Genomic DNA, 15,757 nt, shown 5'->3' with positions numbered 1-15,757 from the left:
ATCAGCCATGGCACATAGGTAAAGTGTGAGAGAGACCGGACGCAAATCCTCTCCTGGTGGAGACACACAGAGTGCACTTAGTTCCCCTAGCAAAGAGTTGTGACCACACATGTGAAGTGTTGTCTTTACATGCAAAGTATGGAGACGTGGTGCCCTGGGCTTTCACGGGGCAGGTCATGTAGGCATTTCTGCCTGGCACTTGAGTAAGCTTCAGACCCCCCAGAAAGAAGCAGATTTTAGCAGAGACCATGTTGTTTGTGCAGTGTAGGCACAGGAATGGCTTCTTGGCAGTTAAGGACTGGTGGGAGCCTTCACGAAATCCAGGTTCCCGAAGGCCAGCTGAGGGCCAACCCTGTAAACAGGCTTTTCTGGGGACAGCAGTATCAGGCCTTCTTTATCAGCTCTTTTCTTCACCTTACCGTAATTAAAGATTGTTAATTTCTCACAGTGTTAAACATTTAGATGGTTATCATTTGTTTTCCTGTTCTAATAAAAATATGAGTAATGAGTGTCTCTGTAATCATTTTTGCTTTTTGGAGTGGATCATAATTCCTGGAAATAGAGTAAATATCTTTTCTGAGAGTTTCTAAAATCCTCTACATATTTCTAATACATATTTATATATTTTGTCCTCTCCTTACCTTTTAAAAGTCTTAGTTCTCATCAGTAAATTTTTGACGGTATTTGTTGTATTGGTAAAAACTACACTATAGATTATTTAAAATTATCATCTTCATTAATACTTAACTGCTTATTGGTTCATCTTGCTTTTTCTGATGCTCTGATAGGCCCTAGTTGTGATAATGTTGAAGAAGACATGAATGCTTCTGCACGAGGAGCTTCTGCTACGGTTTTGGAAGAGACACGGAAGGAAACAGCCCCGGTACAGCTGCCAGTTTCAGGGCCAGAGTTGGCCGCCATGATGAAGATTGGAACCAGGGTCATGAGAGGCGTGGACTGGAAATGGGGTGATCAGGTCCTTAGAGATTTGAGTTAAATGCATTAGCCACACATTAGTCATCCTCTGCACATCCTGACCTGCATGTGATGAGTGGGTGGAGACTGGAATAAATACCTACACTCTACAGACAGGTGTGGTTGACAGGTGGTGTAGCTACTGATTCGTGGGTGGGCAGACAGAATCTCAGAACCAGTAGAGAAGGGCAGCAGCCTGCTCCAGGGCCCTTGAACAGGACCATATCTTGGAGGAGTAGCTGCTTGTTTTGGGACACTCCAGGCCTAGGCTTGACTTGAGGCTCAGCCTGGAGCAAGAGTGAGGGTAGGCAGGAGAGAGTAAACCGCATCTGAATAGTCATGTGAAAGCTCTGACCCTGCCTCTGTGAGCTGATGGCCAGGTGCCAGTTAGGTATCCTGACCCAGCAGCTACAGGCCCCTGCTTGGGCAGCGTCCATCTTTCCCCTTCTCCCCTCAGCACCTTGCTCCCATGTGTCTGTAGGGTCTCCCTGAGCAGAGGTTGGGACTGGGCTCTACACCATTACTGGAGTGACTAGCTAGGCCAGTGTGCACCCTCCTGTGATGTGGAACATTCTTGTCATGTCTAGGTTTTCTCAGCTTCACTCTTAAGCACGTACCTCCTGAGAATCATCTCAGAAATCAGTGTGTCCAGGACAAATAGCAGCAGTCTGAAAACAGCTTCTACTCGTGGAAATTAGAAGTAGAGTTTCAGTCTTAAGATTTGAGGGAAAATTGAAGAGTGAAAGGGAGTGAGGAGATTCTGGTGCTTGTTTGAGGATCCCAACCTTGTGAAGCCCCATGAGGGATGGTGGGGGGGCAGTGAGCAGGGTGGCAGAACCAGGCTGGAAGTCTGGTGTCTGCATTGGCTTATAGAGGATGCTAAATGAGGTGGTTCTTTACCTACTTACCTCTTTTGTTAGGAGTGTGGGCAGGTTAGTCCTGGTGTTCACTACAGTGATGAAGTGAGCTCTGAGTATAGGTGGGTTTGGAGCCCTCTGCTGACTTGAAGTCTGTGCAGCCACCCTTATAGGCAGTGTTCCAGAGAGAGGCCTGCACCCTCTTAACCATTCTTTGTTTTGGCTTCCTCAGGATGGACCTCCTCCTGGCCTTGGCCGTGTGATTGGTGAACTTGGAGAGGATGGGTGGATCAGGGTCCAGTGGGACACAGGCAGCACCAACTCTTACAGGATGGGGAAGGAGGGAAAGTATGACTTGAAGTTGGCGGAGCTCCCAGTCTCTACGCAGCCTTCGGCAGAGGACTCAGACACGGAGGATGACTCTGGTGGGTATTTGGGGGCCCTGGCAAGCTGTGTGCATGTGCGTGCTTTTGGGAGTGAGAGTGGCACTCCGTAGGTGAAGCTTTCCATGAAGGTCTGGTTGAAACAGGCCCAGGGGCAGGATAGTTCCTGTCCCTCTTGGAGATAGTGTTGTGGGGGCAGGTAAAGGAGCATAGAGCCTGCTGTGTCCTCTTCTCAGGTGGATTTTCTGGGCATCCCTGAGCCAGTGCCTTATGTAGTGGACATTGCCTCACCATGCCCGGAAGCATGTGTCTTTCCTTCTTTCACCTTCTCTCAGAATATGTCACACAGTGTGGAGTTAGTCAGTACTTTACTACCGTCGGTAAAATGAAGATGAGAATTTGGTGACCTCAGAAAGTTAAACCCTATGTATTAAGAGGCAGAATTGTAGGAGGAGTGCTTCGTGACATTTTTCAGACATGTCTGAAAGACCTTGGGATACCAGTCTTGGTGAGACTGTCCAGGAGGCTGGCACTGATTTGGGGGCTCTGGTGTCTGCTGTATGCATGGCATGACAGGCTCCCAAGATCACTTTCATGGTTAGGAGAGAAAACTCGAGAGACTCAGTTCACTAGAGAAAGGGTGGTGTGGAAGGCTGGCTAGGCGTTCTGTGCCCATGGTGTGTGCAGGCCACTCCATGCATATCAGATATAAACCGATGATGCCTGTCTGGGGCACATGAGGAGTAGCACACGGGAAGCTGTGTGGCCCCACCTAGGTAGTCGATGCTGATTTGTTATCACTGCATCTGACGGTGTCCAGGCCAGTTGTCCCTACTACTCCCTCTCTGCCAGGGGGTTTCACTTGTGAAGTTGGAGCCTGAGCAGGGCTGGCCAAGTGATAGAAAGATGGTCCGGTTCCACATGTATTCCTTATCAAAGATCCAGTGATCCGTACATGTGAGCTCCCTTCCGTGGAAGCACCCACCTAATACTTGTCCAGGGCACAGCCACCTTAGCAGCAGCCAGCTTCTGACATTGAAATTGTTTTTCTAAGGAATGAATCCTTGGAATTGTTCTAGTGTTTCTGAGCAGGATGAGATTGCTTTAAAAAATTAAACTGTAATGGAAAAGTCTTATTCCCTCCAATTAGGGTGAGTGTTCAGTGCATCCTGAATTCCATCTTTAATGTAAAGAACTGCTTCCCTTTCTACAGTAAGAGAAGAAATATGTGATATTAAATCCCTTAGGTTACATGCAGAGACATTTTCCAGTTTTTTTTTTTTTGGAAGTGTAGTTCCTTATTTTTATTCTTTTTTTCAGAAGCTGAACAAATTGAAAGGAATATTCACCCCACTGCAATGATGCTTACCAGCACTGTTAATTTACTGCAAACTCTTTGTCTTTCTGCTGGAGTCCATGCTGAAGTTATGCAGAGTGAAGCCACAAAGACTCTCTGTGGACTGCTGCGAATGTTGGTGGAGAGTGGAACAACAGACAAGACATGTATGCAGTGGGGAGTTGTGGGCCAAAGAGTCAGAACTGGGCTGTCAGTTTGGGTGTGTGTGTATGTGGGTGATTGTCGGTGTGTGTGTGTCAGTGTGGGGCTGCTGTGATGAATCACCACAGACATGGCAGTTCTGTGGAATTACCATGGAGCTGCTTTCTCCATTATCAGCACCGCCCTCCATAGTGGTACATTTGCCACAGTTGATGAGCCTGCACTGATTTATCATTAGCGCCCACAGCTGGTAGTTCACAGTAGAGCTCACTCTGGGTGTTGCACACTCTGCGGGTGTACATGGCACCACAGGCACAACCTGCCACATCATAGTACCACAGCCTGGGCCGTCTCAATTTCAGAAATTTACTTCTTCTCAGTTCTGAAGGCTAGAAGTTCAAGGTCAAAGAATGAGCAGATCTAGTTCTTTTTTATGAGTCTGAGGGCAGAATCTGTTCCAGGGCCCTCCGTAACACCTGATGGTTTGCTGGCAATCTTTTGGCATTCCTTGGCTTCCCTCATCTTCCCTTTGGCATCCCTCATCTTCACATGGCATTCTCCCTGTATGTGTCTGTCTCCAGATTTCTCCTCTTTGTAAGGATGTCAGTTACACTGGATTAAGGACGCACCCTAATCTAGTTTAGCTTCATCTAAACTTAGTGCATCTGTTTCCAAACAAGATCGCATTCTGAGGTACTAAGGATTAGGACTCCAACATGTGAATTGTGGCAGAACATAATTCAACTCTTAACAGAGGCTTAAAACAAGAACTTCACATTCTCAGAATTCTAGATAGCAGAAGTCCAAAATCAAGGCATGCTCCTTCTGACAATCTTGGGGAAGACCCTGAATTTTAGCTTTTGTACCTCCAGGCTTCAAACGTGTGGTGTATGGTCATATCGTTCTAGTTTCTGCCTCATCTTTAGTTGAATGCCTCCCCTCTTCTTTTCTCCCTCTTATTATAAGTACCTTCGTTCGATTTTGGGTTCACCCTAATCCAGTATAATGTCATCTCAATCTTTATCTTAATTATATCTGTGAAGAATTTATTTCCACATCTGACTCTGGGTGAACATGAATTTTGAGGGTACAATTCAGTCTATCAAAGTGTTTGAGTATGTGAATATGAGTATGTATAAGTGTGGGAGAAGTTGAGGAAGTGATTGGAGCAAGTGTGTGTGTATGTGTGCAGGTGTGAGTGTGTATGCATGTGTGAGTTTGAGTGAGATTGAGTGTCATGTGTGTAGTTGGGTATGTGGAGAGTTTGACTGTGTGAGTGACTGTGAGAGTGGCGTCTGATGTGGGGTGCCAGGGCCTGTAAACGTGTAGTTAAGTGTGACTGAGTGAGTGGCGTGAGTGTGTGTCTGAAGAGCCGTGTCCCTAGTGAGCTGGGAGTTGGACTATGGGAACCGGGGAAGGGGAGCTAGTCTGGCGTATGAGCAGGTCACGTGGCACACCCCCACCTCAGAGTCTCTGCCAGCCAGGAGAGTGGAAGCCCCAGGTGTCCATGAGTGCAGATCCTGGAGGAGCAGCAGTCTCATGAAAGTGCAGATCCTGGAGGAGCAGCAGTCTCATGAAAACCTCTTACTCTTTTTCTAGGAATACAGCCTTCTTAAAACTTGGGCTGAGAATTTACGATGCAGATTAAATATAAACAAGCTCATGGGAGACACTTAAAGCATGTGAAATTTACAACCTGTGGTATTTGCCCTCCCACAGATAATTGCTGTTTGAATTATAGATTGTTTTCCTACTGCTTAGAGACAGTACGTAGATGAAATTCCTTAATGAGTTTGAATTACTCCACGTACCTTAGAGATTTTAAAATGTAAAGTGTTCCTTAAGCTAACTTGCAAGTATTCTCCTGTTCTTCTCACTTAGAATCAGTGACATTGTAGTATATTTGTAAAGGAGCTGGTTATTGAAAATGTGTGACTTAGGTAAGTTGAAAGTAAAGGTGGTTCTCAGTGCTTGTTTTTAGAGCGTGGGTGCCAAGCTGGTCTGTCTTGCTCTGCCAGCCTCCCCCAGCAGGCTGGTGTGCCGGGAGCAGCACCGGAGCTGGTGCACCCTGGGCTTTGTGCGCAGCATCGCCCTCACGCCGCACATGTGCGCGGCCCTCAGCTCCCCGCCCTGGATCTCGCTGCTCATGAAGGTCGTGGAGGGACACTCGCCTTTCACCGCTGCCTCCCTACAGCGGCAGGTAACTAACTGTGCTGCCACACTGATCCACGCTCACTGCGAGTTTTGGGATTGGGAGCCCCATCAGTGTTGGCATCAGGCTGGCCATCGTAATTAGGTTCCTGAGTGCATAAAAGAACTAACACAGGGTGGATTTTCTAGATACCAGTGCATACTAAGTCTCTTCAGTTGTTTCAACACTTTGTGACCCTTGGAACTGTAGCCCGCCAGGCTCCTCTGTCCATAGAGATTCTCCAGGCAAGAGTACTGGACTGGTCGCCACTTCCTCCCCTGGGGGATCTTCCCGACCCAGAGATTGAACCTGCGTCTCTTACGTCTCCTGCATTAGCAGGCGGGTTCTTTACCACTAGGGCCACCTCGGAGGCCCTGAGACAAGAGGCTAAAGATAATGATTATTTTAAATTGATGAAGTTGTTAAGCCTTAGGTGACTTGCTTTTCTATGACCAGCTGCTCTCATCTTCACCATAGTTGTGGTATACTTGTCTTGAGAAGAATTAAACTAAAGAAATTAATTTTTAACTAAAGAATAATTAAGTGAGTATCTGCATGCATAATGTAGCTTATTTTTTAACCTAATAATTCATATTATTAATCAACTTTGAGGTAATTATGTGGCTGTAAAATAATATTAGAATTTTCACATGATTAATTGCATTATAGGAACAAAAATTAAAATCTTTAACCTCATAATTTTTCAGATAATGGCTTTCTTTAATACTTGCTGTTTTAAATCACCTTTATCAGATCTTAGCTGTACATTTGCTGCAAGCAGTACTGCCATCATGGGACAAGACAGAGCGGGCCAGGGACATGGAGTGCCTTGTGGAAAAACTCTTTGGTTTCCTGGGCAGCTTGCTCACCACCTGCTCTTCAGATGTCCCATTCCTCAGAGGTGGGCAGCTCTCCTCCTTCCTGATGTCCTGGGTGAGCAAGCAGGGCATCATGTAGCCCTTCCTTTGTGTGTGTTCTACAGAATCCACTCTGAGGAGGCGGAGGGCCCGCCCGCAGGCTTCCCTGACTGCTACGCACAGCAGCACACTGGCGGAGGAGGTGGTGGCGCTGCTCCGCACCCTGCACTCCCTGGGCCAGTGGAACGGGCTCATCAACAAGTACATCAACTCACAGCTCCACTCGGTTACTCGCAGCTGTGCAGGAAAGCTGGCTGAAGGGGTGGGTGCTGCATGCTCTTTGCACATCTGGTAGTGCTTCTTTGTAGAATGTTGATTTAACTTTCAGATTGTCTTTTTAAATACCATGTATTTTGTTCATGGATATATTTAAAAATATTTTTTACTGGAAAAATTATTGAGGAAACCAATATAAAAAGTAAATTTGGCTTAATTTTAAATGTGTAAGAAATAGGTAGCCCTCTGGGCTCTCCTCAGGTTTGCTGTCTGTCTGCACTAGGCTCTGTTAGATGACTTCTTTCCTGACTGTGAGAACCCTGAGGTGGGGAGCCTCATGGCAGTCCTGGCTGTCATTGGAGGCATTGACGGCCGGTTGCGACTAGGGGGACAAGTCATGCATGATGACTTTGGAGAAGGCACTGTGACTCGCATCACTCCGAAGGGCAAAATCACCGTGCAGTTCTGTGACTTGCGAACCTGTCGTGTTTGCCCACTGAATCAGCTGAAGCCAGTAAGTGAACCTGTGTTCGGGTTGCTAGGTAGTAAGGTGAAGGGCTTTTATATTAGAACCGGAAGGAGCTTGATTCTTATGGTTTGGGTCTGCCTTCTAGGTAGCTATGCAACTTGAGGAAAACTGGCTTTCTTTCTCTGTTTACCTTCCCTTCTTGTGGTTAATCAGGTCTCACAGGGCTGTATAGATTAACAGTTCATGTGTGTGATTTTAGCCTTTAAAGACAGGAAAGGGCATTAGTTATTTAGAAGGTCTTGTGTAAGAATATCAGTTATATTTATTTTAGAATGTGAATTTATGAAATTTATTTTTTATCAAACAACTCAACTTTCAAAAAACCTAAAAATGATTCCTTTAAAATGATGATCTTAGAAAATGCTTAATTACTGTGTTGAGTGACATGACTATATTTAGCATTGTCATCTTAAATCTGTGAACTGGGGGTCCGTTGGAAAAGTGAGTGAATTATGTTACTTTGTGTAACCTAAGTTCAAGTGAAAGTGAGAAAGTGCACTTACTGTATGTTTCAATAAAATACTGTTTTTGATGATTATAGAAATATATGCATGTCATAGAAAACTTGAAATGTATAGAAAATACTTGAGAATAACTACCACCATCATGTAATTATTGTTAAAAAGTTGACAAGAAAAAATTAATTTAGGTTATATTTACTATACATGTAAGTCTTTATCTTACCTTCAGGGTCATCTTTCAAAATTATTTTCAGATGTAAAAACAGTTTTGAATACATGTGTTATTTTAGAGTTAAGATTATGCTAACTTTTCAGAACATTTGTTTGTTCTTCTCACTGGACACACTTTGAAGGTTTCTATGCTCTTTCTTTAGCTCCCCGCCGTGGCGTTCAGTGTCACTAACCTACCCTTCACAGAGCCCATGCTCTCAGTGTGGGCTCAGTTGGTGAACCTCGCTGGAAGCAAATTGGAAAAGCACAAAATAAAGAAATCACCTAAACAGGGTTTTGCAGGTCAGTACATATGCTTCATGATGAAACAGCTATAGTCTTAACTAGTGTTTGAGCAATGTTTGTTCTTTTGTCAGAAAGTTCTTTCATTCCTGAAGCCTTTGTGTTCAGATGGATTGGCCATTGGTTGAGTGATGATGGGAGCTGTTCCTCAGTCAATTCAGCGACATTAGTGCAGTTGTTGGATTAGATAAAATTCTAGAGCTATCAGGGAAGCCCCAAGATTCTAGAGAGTGCCATGATTTTGATGAGTTATAGAACTGTATGTTGTAAGTCTCTGACAAAATTGTGTCATAGATGTCTTGGCAAGACAAGAAGGTATTTTATTTGTGATGTAGGTATCGGTTTGAAATTTTAGCAGTTTAGGAAATATTTGATTATACTAGCGATAGTTATGGAAAAGGAAATGGCAGCTATTCCAATGTTCTTGCTTGAATATCCCCATGGCGAAAGGAACCTGGTGGGCTACAGTCCGGGGTTGCAAAGAGTTGGACACAACAGAGTTGCTGAGCATGCATGCAATAATAGCTAACTTGATTCTAACTATGTTAAGCCATCTAATCATCACCCCTACCCAAGGTAATGCATGGGGAGCAAGAAAGGGAGAAGACCTGGGGGAGGAAGAGCGTGCTTCCCCACAACACTGGGAAAGGCAAGTCTTTGGTTACAGACAGACTTTGACATGATCCGCTGAGTCCCTCAGGGCAGGGCTTCCTCAGAGCTGAGCAGCAGCTGAGGTGGTGCGCCCAAGCGGCATGTGCCTTCCTCCTCAGTCCTTTCTTCCCCACAGGACAAGTGGACTTGGACCTGCTGAGGCGCCAGCAGTTGAAACTATATGTTCTGAAGGCGGGCCGCGCTCTGCTTTCCCACCAGGACCAGCTCAGGCAGATCTTGTCTCAGCCAGCTGTTCAGGAGGCTGCAGCTGCTCATACAGGTATCTTCTTAAGGAGTTCTTTTGGATCTGTAAGAAAGGCAGATACTCCAACAGAAAACAGGCAAGGGACACGAAAGGGAAAATACAGATAGCTTCTACATGTACAAGGAAGAGGTACAGTCGGGCCAGTATCTGATGAAAAGTGATAGACAAACCTGAGGGGATTTGGTGGGGAGGGAGGGAAACAGTGTTCTCTTGCCCCGGTATATAAGGTGTGGTCTGAGGACCAGTAGCATTGATGACACATACGAGGAACATGTAGAAATGTGGACTCTCAGGCTGCACCGCAGAGCTAAAAAAATCAGGATCTGCATCTTTTAATAAGGTGGTAAAGTGGTTCATATGTGCATAGAGTGGCACCACCCTAACACTTTGCTGTGCTAGTGGGAATTTAAGTTGGTACAACCAACTAACAGGTATTTGAGTAAATGTTAGACTTTAAAATACATACGTTTGTATATTCACTGATTAATACGTTGTCTTATGGGAATTTATCACATGAGAAGGTGTCGTGGTGCTGACATCTGTTTACGTCTCATCTGTAAACACGTGATACATGTTTCCAGACGCTCATTATAGCTTTTTTTGTTTGTGTTGACTCCTGGATGCCCATTATTAGGTGGTGTACCCATATGGTGGAATACCATGCACCATTCACAAATGATACATATATAGGTTTAATACCATGGAAATAGCAAAATGATAAAAAGATATTGCTGTATACATCTGTTTGTAGATTAGTATTCATCTGCTTACCAGAATAGTGATAGTAGAATTTCATCTGACTTTATTTTCTTTGTACTTTTCTGTATTACCTCAGTTTTCTGGAGTGAGCTCATTTCATTTTGAATAGGGGGAAAAAAGCTATGAAGTATGTTTTTATTATCTCCTGTTGAAAGACATTGTGGTAAATATTATGGAAAACAAGATCGTCTTTGTTCATGATTTACTGTCTGGAGTCAGGGTGGGGAGAGAAAATGAGTAGGTGGCACTGTCCAAGGTATGGGCCTATGTGCTATAAGACGTGTGAGCACAGTTTCACAGGCACCGTGGGGGTGCTGGAGCTGAGGGCTGGGGAGAGCAAGCAGCCTTTGAGGTGTGTCAGCCCTGGCTGCAGGAGTAAGGACTTTCCATCCTGGGGGAGGAGGCAGTAGGAACAGAGGCATAAGCGGTGACTATTTGGGTGCTGACCTTTGTAAGGAGCACAGGATTTACTGATGAATACGGGGCTAAAGCTGGGGAGAGGTCAGCTGAATCATGTGATAGAGTGCAGTGGCTACCAGGGTGAAATGTCAGGCTGACTGGGAATATGTGGCAGGGCCTCACATGATAAGGAGGTTATTCAGGATGACACATATGCTAGTGAGTTATAGGAGTATTTGAAACTGGGAGCTCATGGAGTTGGGGAAATCGTGTCAAGTGATAAAGTGTCTTCCAAGGGAAGGCATGAAAAAACAGAAAGAAAGTACCAGTAGAGACTGTGATGCTATAGTCTTTTTGGATGATGACCTCTTGGAAAATCAGTGAAAAGTCAAAGGTGGCTAATGTTTCAAGCTCAAGTTATAGGGAAGACAGGGAGGAGTGCTGTTGTCAAAATTAGAAAGTCCAGTGGAATATGTGGTGTTTTTCCTTGACTTAAGAGTTACGTTTCCTCAACTTAACAAATTTAATTACAGCATGCTGAGTATGAATTAAATCTAATGAAAGTGCAGATTTATTCTGTATTACACATTAGGGACCTTGAAGATAATCCACAACTGTAGAGGATCAGGAAACCAGAGCCCAGGAAATTGGATTGACTGCTCTGTGGTTATCCCACTGAGGAACTATGGCAGCACTGAAGGCCAGAAAGTAGGGAGTGAAAAAGCGTTGAAAATTTTGCTTGTCTAATGCTTGATTAGGTAGAAATCATATCTGGTTAAACATGATTAGTGCACTGTCTTTGTGTATGTGGTTGAAAATACAGTGTCACCCATGTTTTGTTTTTGAATTCAGATGATGGAGCAGCTGTGTCCCCTGACCTTGTGGACATGTCTCCTGAAGGGCCACAGCCCCCCATGATCCTCTTGCAGCAATTATTGGCCTCGGCCACCCAGCCGTCTCCTGTGAAGGCCATATTTGACAAACAAGAGCTTGAGGTATAGTCAGTAGACCTGGTAGTTTTAATCTGCTGCATTAACCTATAAACAGCTTTATTTTATGTGTGTGCCAGAAGTGTATTCTCTTAAGGATATGGTTTGAATTTTAAATGATATGCCAAAATAATTCTAATGACTAGGTAGATTTTAACTATTTTTTCTGTCCCAGAGCACTGCAATACTAGTCAGAAAATGAATGAGTTAAAAGTTTAATCTTATTTTGAGTTTCTGTGGATTGTTTATAAAAATTCACTAGATTCATCATGAGTTAATGCTTAAGTATTCATGGGGGGATCTTTTTCCAGGATTATTGAGAGAGCCCTGTTAGACCTAGGAGTACTGTATGGTGGTGCTTGCTCATTTGTTGCACTCACTCCAAAGACTTTGTTGAACATGCTCAGGCTCTCAGCCAACACCCTGTTTTGGAGCATGTGCCCTGCACTGCACGCATGTGGGCTGCAGGGAGATGGCCTGTTGGGCGTGTTCCCATAGAAGAGACCTGATTAGGACTGAGTATGATGGAAACTCCATGGCCCACCACATGGAAGACTAGATATTTTAAAAAAAATCTTTCTTGCTGTGTACTATATTAAACATTCTGGAAAAAAAAAAAAAAATCAAAGCCCGGAGTAAAATCTTGAGCAGACAATTTGGCAGGTGGAAAATACCCTAGTAGAAGTCCTCAGAGACTAAGACCCTGTGGGGAGCCAGGATCCAGAGTGAGTTGGGAAGCCAGTTGGGTGTAAAGGGATTCTTCAGGAAATACTGGGCATAGGGGGAGGAGGGTGCCAGGCGTTCTCAGACCAAGTCTGAATGCCAGCTACTCCTTAGGTCTGAAAACCTGAGATGGGAGATTGGGTTAAAGTTGCTGCAAGGCTATGTTGCCAGTCATTTGTCAGATAAAAACAGAATGCGGAGGAATGAGGAGCCAATCAATGAAAAGGGTGTTGAGCAGATGCAGCCCAGAGCCATGCTGGGAGGTGCCCAGAGTTGAGGGAAAAATAAGACTTGGAGGAAACAAGTAGACCTAGAGTTGTCCTTCATGAATCAGGAAGGGCTCTTGTACCAGAGAGAGAGAGAGCTATGATTGTTTTGTCTCCCTTGATTCTTTTTTTTTTTTTTTTAAAGATTTATTTATTTATTCATTATTTGGCTGTGGTGGGTCATTTCTACACCTGGGCTTTCTCTGCTTTTGGTTCGTGGGCTTCTCATTGCAATGACTCTTCTTGTTGGGGAGCACAGGCTGTAGGTGCGAGGGGGCTTCCGTAGTTGTGCCTTGCAGGCGCTCGTGCCCTGGCTCAGCAATTGTGGCCCATGGACTTAGTTGCCCCATGGCATGTGGGATCTTCCCGGACCAGGGATCCAGTTGGTGTCCCACATTGCAAGGTGGATGCTTAACCACTGCACCACCAGGGAAGCCCCTCTCCCTTGATCCTGATGGAAATTCAGGCGACATTTTATTGTTTTATATGAAATGTCTTTTATTTTCTTTTGTAGATGGTTTAGTACCTGGTTGTTTTCTTCAGTCTTAAGGAGGTTGGTTCTAGACTTTTTGGTGATGATTTATCGTTTTCCCCTTAGGGCTGACTCCTAGTCTCTTAATTCTGTGAGATTTAGAACCTCTTCCAGTGGAAACCTTTGTGTCTTGACCAAAATGCTGAAACTTTGTTGGACTGGGATGGCACACGATCTTAGCACTGGGTCTTCAGCAGTTTCTTTTGGCTGGGCCCCTCAGTCTCACATATGCTCAGTTTTGCAGTCAGCCCAGGATTTGAGGTTGCACATTTTGTGGTTCTCCCTCACCTGTTCTTGCTCTAGCAGGCTGCCGTCCAGTGACACTGCCCCTGTTAGTGGCTTGCCTGTGGGCTTCCCTTGTGCTCAGGGTTGCCCCTGTTCCTGTTTGCTCCAGGGTCTTCAAACAGTTTTTAAGAATATTTTGACCAAAATTCACAATTATTAGCAAATCTGGAAGACCCAGCAGTGGCCACAGGACTGGAAAAGGTCAGTCCTCATCCTGATTCCCAAGAAGGGTAGTACTAAAAAATGTTCTAACCATCGGAAAATTGCATTCATCTCCCAAGCTAGTAACAGTGGCCACAGGACTGGAAAAGGTCAGTCCTCATCCTGATTCCCAAGAAGGGTAGTACTAAAAAATGTTCTAACCATCGGAAAATTGCATTCATCTCCCAAGCTAGTAAGGTCGTACTTAAAATCTTGCCTGCTAGGCTTTGGCATTATGCGAACCGAGAACTTCCAGATATCTAAGCTGGGTTTAGTAAAGGCAGAGGAATCAGAGAGCAAATTGCCAGAATTTGCTGGATCATAGAGAAAGCAAGGGAATTCCAGAAAAACAGACACCTCTGTTTCATCAGCTACGCTAAAACCTTTGACTGTGTGGATCATAACAAACTGTGGAAGGCTCTTAAGGAGATGGGAATACCAGACCATTTGCTCATCTCCTGAGAAACCTGTGTGCGAGTCAAGAAGCAACAGTTAGAACCCTGCATGGAACAACTGATTGGTTTAGGATTGAGAAGGGAGTCCGACAGGGCTGTCTTTTGTCACTCTGTTTATTTAACCATTATGCTGAGCACATCCCAAGAGAAATGCCAGACTGGATGAGTTACAAGCTGGAATCAAGATAGATGGGAGAAACGTCAACAACCTCAGATAGGCAGTTTCCTCTAATGGTGGAAAGTGGAGAGGAACTAAAGAACTTCTTGATTAAGTGTAAAGGAGGAGGAGAAACTTAAAACTCAATATTAAAAGAAACTAAGATCATGGCATCCGGCCCCATTACTTTATGGCAAATACTGACTTGTCTTTGGGAGGGGCGAGGGTCTGTTTCTCCTACCCCATCAAACCTCTCACCTGTGTTCACCTCGGCTTGTTGCTCACTCAGAGCTCAGTGCTTCTGTGAAGTTTCCTTAGTGGACATTGCTAATTTGCTAATTTATCAGGCAGACTGTGTGTACTGAAGCAGAAGTTATTGGGCCATTGAATCTTTCCCCTGCGTTAAACTGTGAAAGTTGTCTTTTTTTAAACATGTTTTATCCATTCATTTAAAAATACACATGTAAGCCTAGGTTTCTATATTTCTGCACTGCAGTTTGTTGTAGTAGTCTGTACTTTCCATTTCTCTAGACTTCTTCGTCCCCTGATTTACAAACTCTGCTTTCATTTGCCCAGGCTGCTGCCTTGGCTGTGTGTCAGTGTCTGGCTGTGGAGTCTACCCACCCATTGAGCCCTGTGTTTGAAGACTGCAGCTCCAGTGAGGCCACGACCCCTGTCCCTGTGCAGCATATTCGCCCAGTCAGAGCAAAGAAGCACAAGCAGTCTCCTGGTCCTGTTCTGCCTGTTGTAGTTCAGCTCATGGAAATGGGATTTCCTAGAAGGAACATAGAGTTTGCGCTCAAGTCACTCACTGGTGCCTCTGGGAATGCTGCTGGCTTGCCAGGTACTGTATTTTCCTTATGGTTGTTTGACTTAATGTGCCTACCCTTCTGTTCGTAGGCTTCCCTTGAAATACTAATGTCAGAGGCCCCTTGGGGCACACAGTTGCTGTGGTCCTCATTGTGGTTGTGCTGTGTGTGCTTGCTCCTAGGCGTGGAAGCCTTGGTTGGGTGGCTGCTGGACCATGCTGATGTGCAGGTCACGGATCTCTCGGATGCAGACACAGGGTCTGAGGAATGTTCAGACGAGGAGGTGGTGGAGGATGTGGATGACACGGCTTATGCTATGGTCAGTGCTTTCCTTGTGCCCATCTGTTCTGAGTTCTGGATTCCTCTGCACTACTCCATAGGGCTTCTCTGTGGTTCTGCCGGGCATGTGGCAAAGCTACTAAGTGCTACCTGGGTTTTCTGTGCCTTAATTACTTTTAGATTTAACACATCTGTTGATGTTGGGTCGCCATTAGAGAAGATCTTAAAAAAATCATTATTTACGTGACATATTTACTTCTGATTCGAGTAAGTTGTTTTATGGGATTGATTTGGAATTGCCTCAGAAATTTTCTGTACTTTCAGCTTTTGAGATTTATTCTGCTTACAGTGCTGTTGCTATTAGTCTTTTTTTAAGTGAAGAATTTTATAGTGAAAACATAGAATATTATTACTTTTTAATATTATGGATTTCACTTACTACTTTCT

The 15,757-nt window shown here is 44.6% G+C and overlaps 1 protein-coding gene across 8 annotated transcripts in view; it reads left to right on the top strand.

Moving 5' to 3' along the window:
- Positions 1-15,757, top strand: part of HERC2 (HECT and RLD domain containing E3 ubiquitin protein ligase 2) — a 243,534-nt gene that overhangs the window by 119,529 nt on the left and 108,248 nt on the right. For 4 of the 8 annotated variants that reach the window (XM_004004470.5, XM_012129843.4, XM_012129879.4 and 1 more), the window contains 12 exons: positions 789-976; positions 2,065-2,257; positions 3,536-3,718; positions 5,732-5,913; positions 6,658-6,805; positions 6,887-7,083; positions 7,321-7,551; positions 8,402-8,540; positions 9,328-9,471; positions 11,467-11,609; positions 14,799-15,066; positions 15,214-15,350. In XM_004004470.5, the coding sequence (XP_004004519.1) occupies positions 789-976; positions 2,065-2,257; positions 3,536-3,718; positions 5,732-5,913; positions 6,658-6,805; positions 6,887-7,083; positions 7,321-7,551; positions 8,402-8,540; positions 9,328-9,471; positions 11,467-11,609; positions 14,799-15,066; positions 15,214-15,350 (2,153 nt within the window). The remainder of the gene's footprint in view (positions 1-788; positions 977-2,064; positions 2,258-3,535; positions 3,719-5,731; positions 5,914-6,657; positions 6,806-6,886; positions 7,084-7,320; positions 7,552-8,401; positions 8,541-9,327; positions 9,472-11,466; positions 11,610-14,798; positions 15,067-15,213; positions 15,351-15,757) is intronic. The other 4 variants (XM_060409588.1, XM_060409591.1, XM_012129870.4 and 1 more) reach the window with 2 other exon arrangements.

The sequence above is a fragment of the Ovis aries genome, chromosome 2, assembly GCF_016772045.2.
Source record: "Ovis aries strain OAR_USU_Benz2616 breed Rambouillet chromosome 2, ARS-UI_Ramb_v3.0, whole genome shotgun sequence".
Lineage (NCBI taxonomy): Eukaryota > Metazoa > Chordata > Mammalia > Artiodactyla > Bovidae > Ovis > Ovis aries.
Note: the sequence above shows the minus strand (reverse complement) of the source record. Positions and strands in the feature narration are given on the sequence as shown.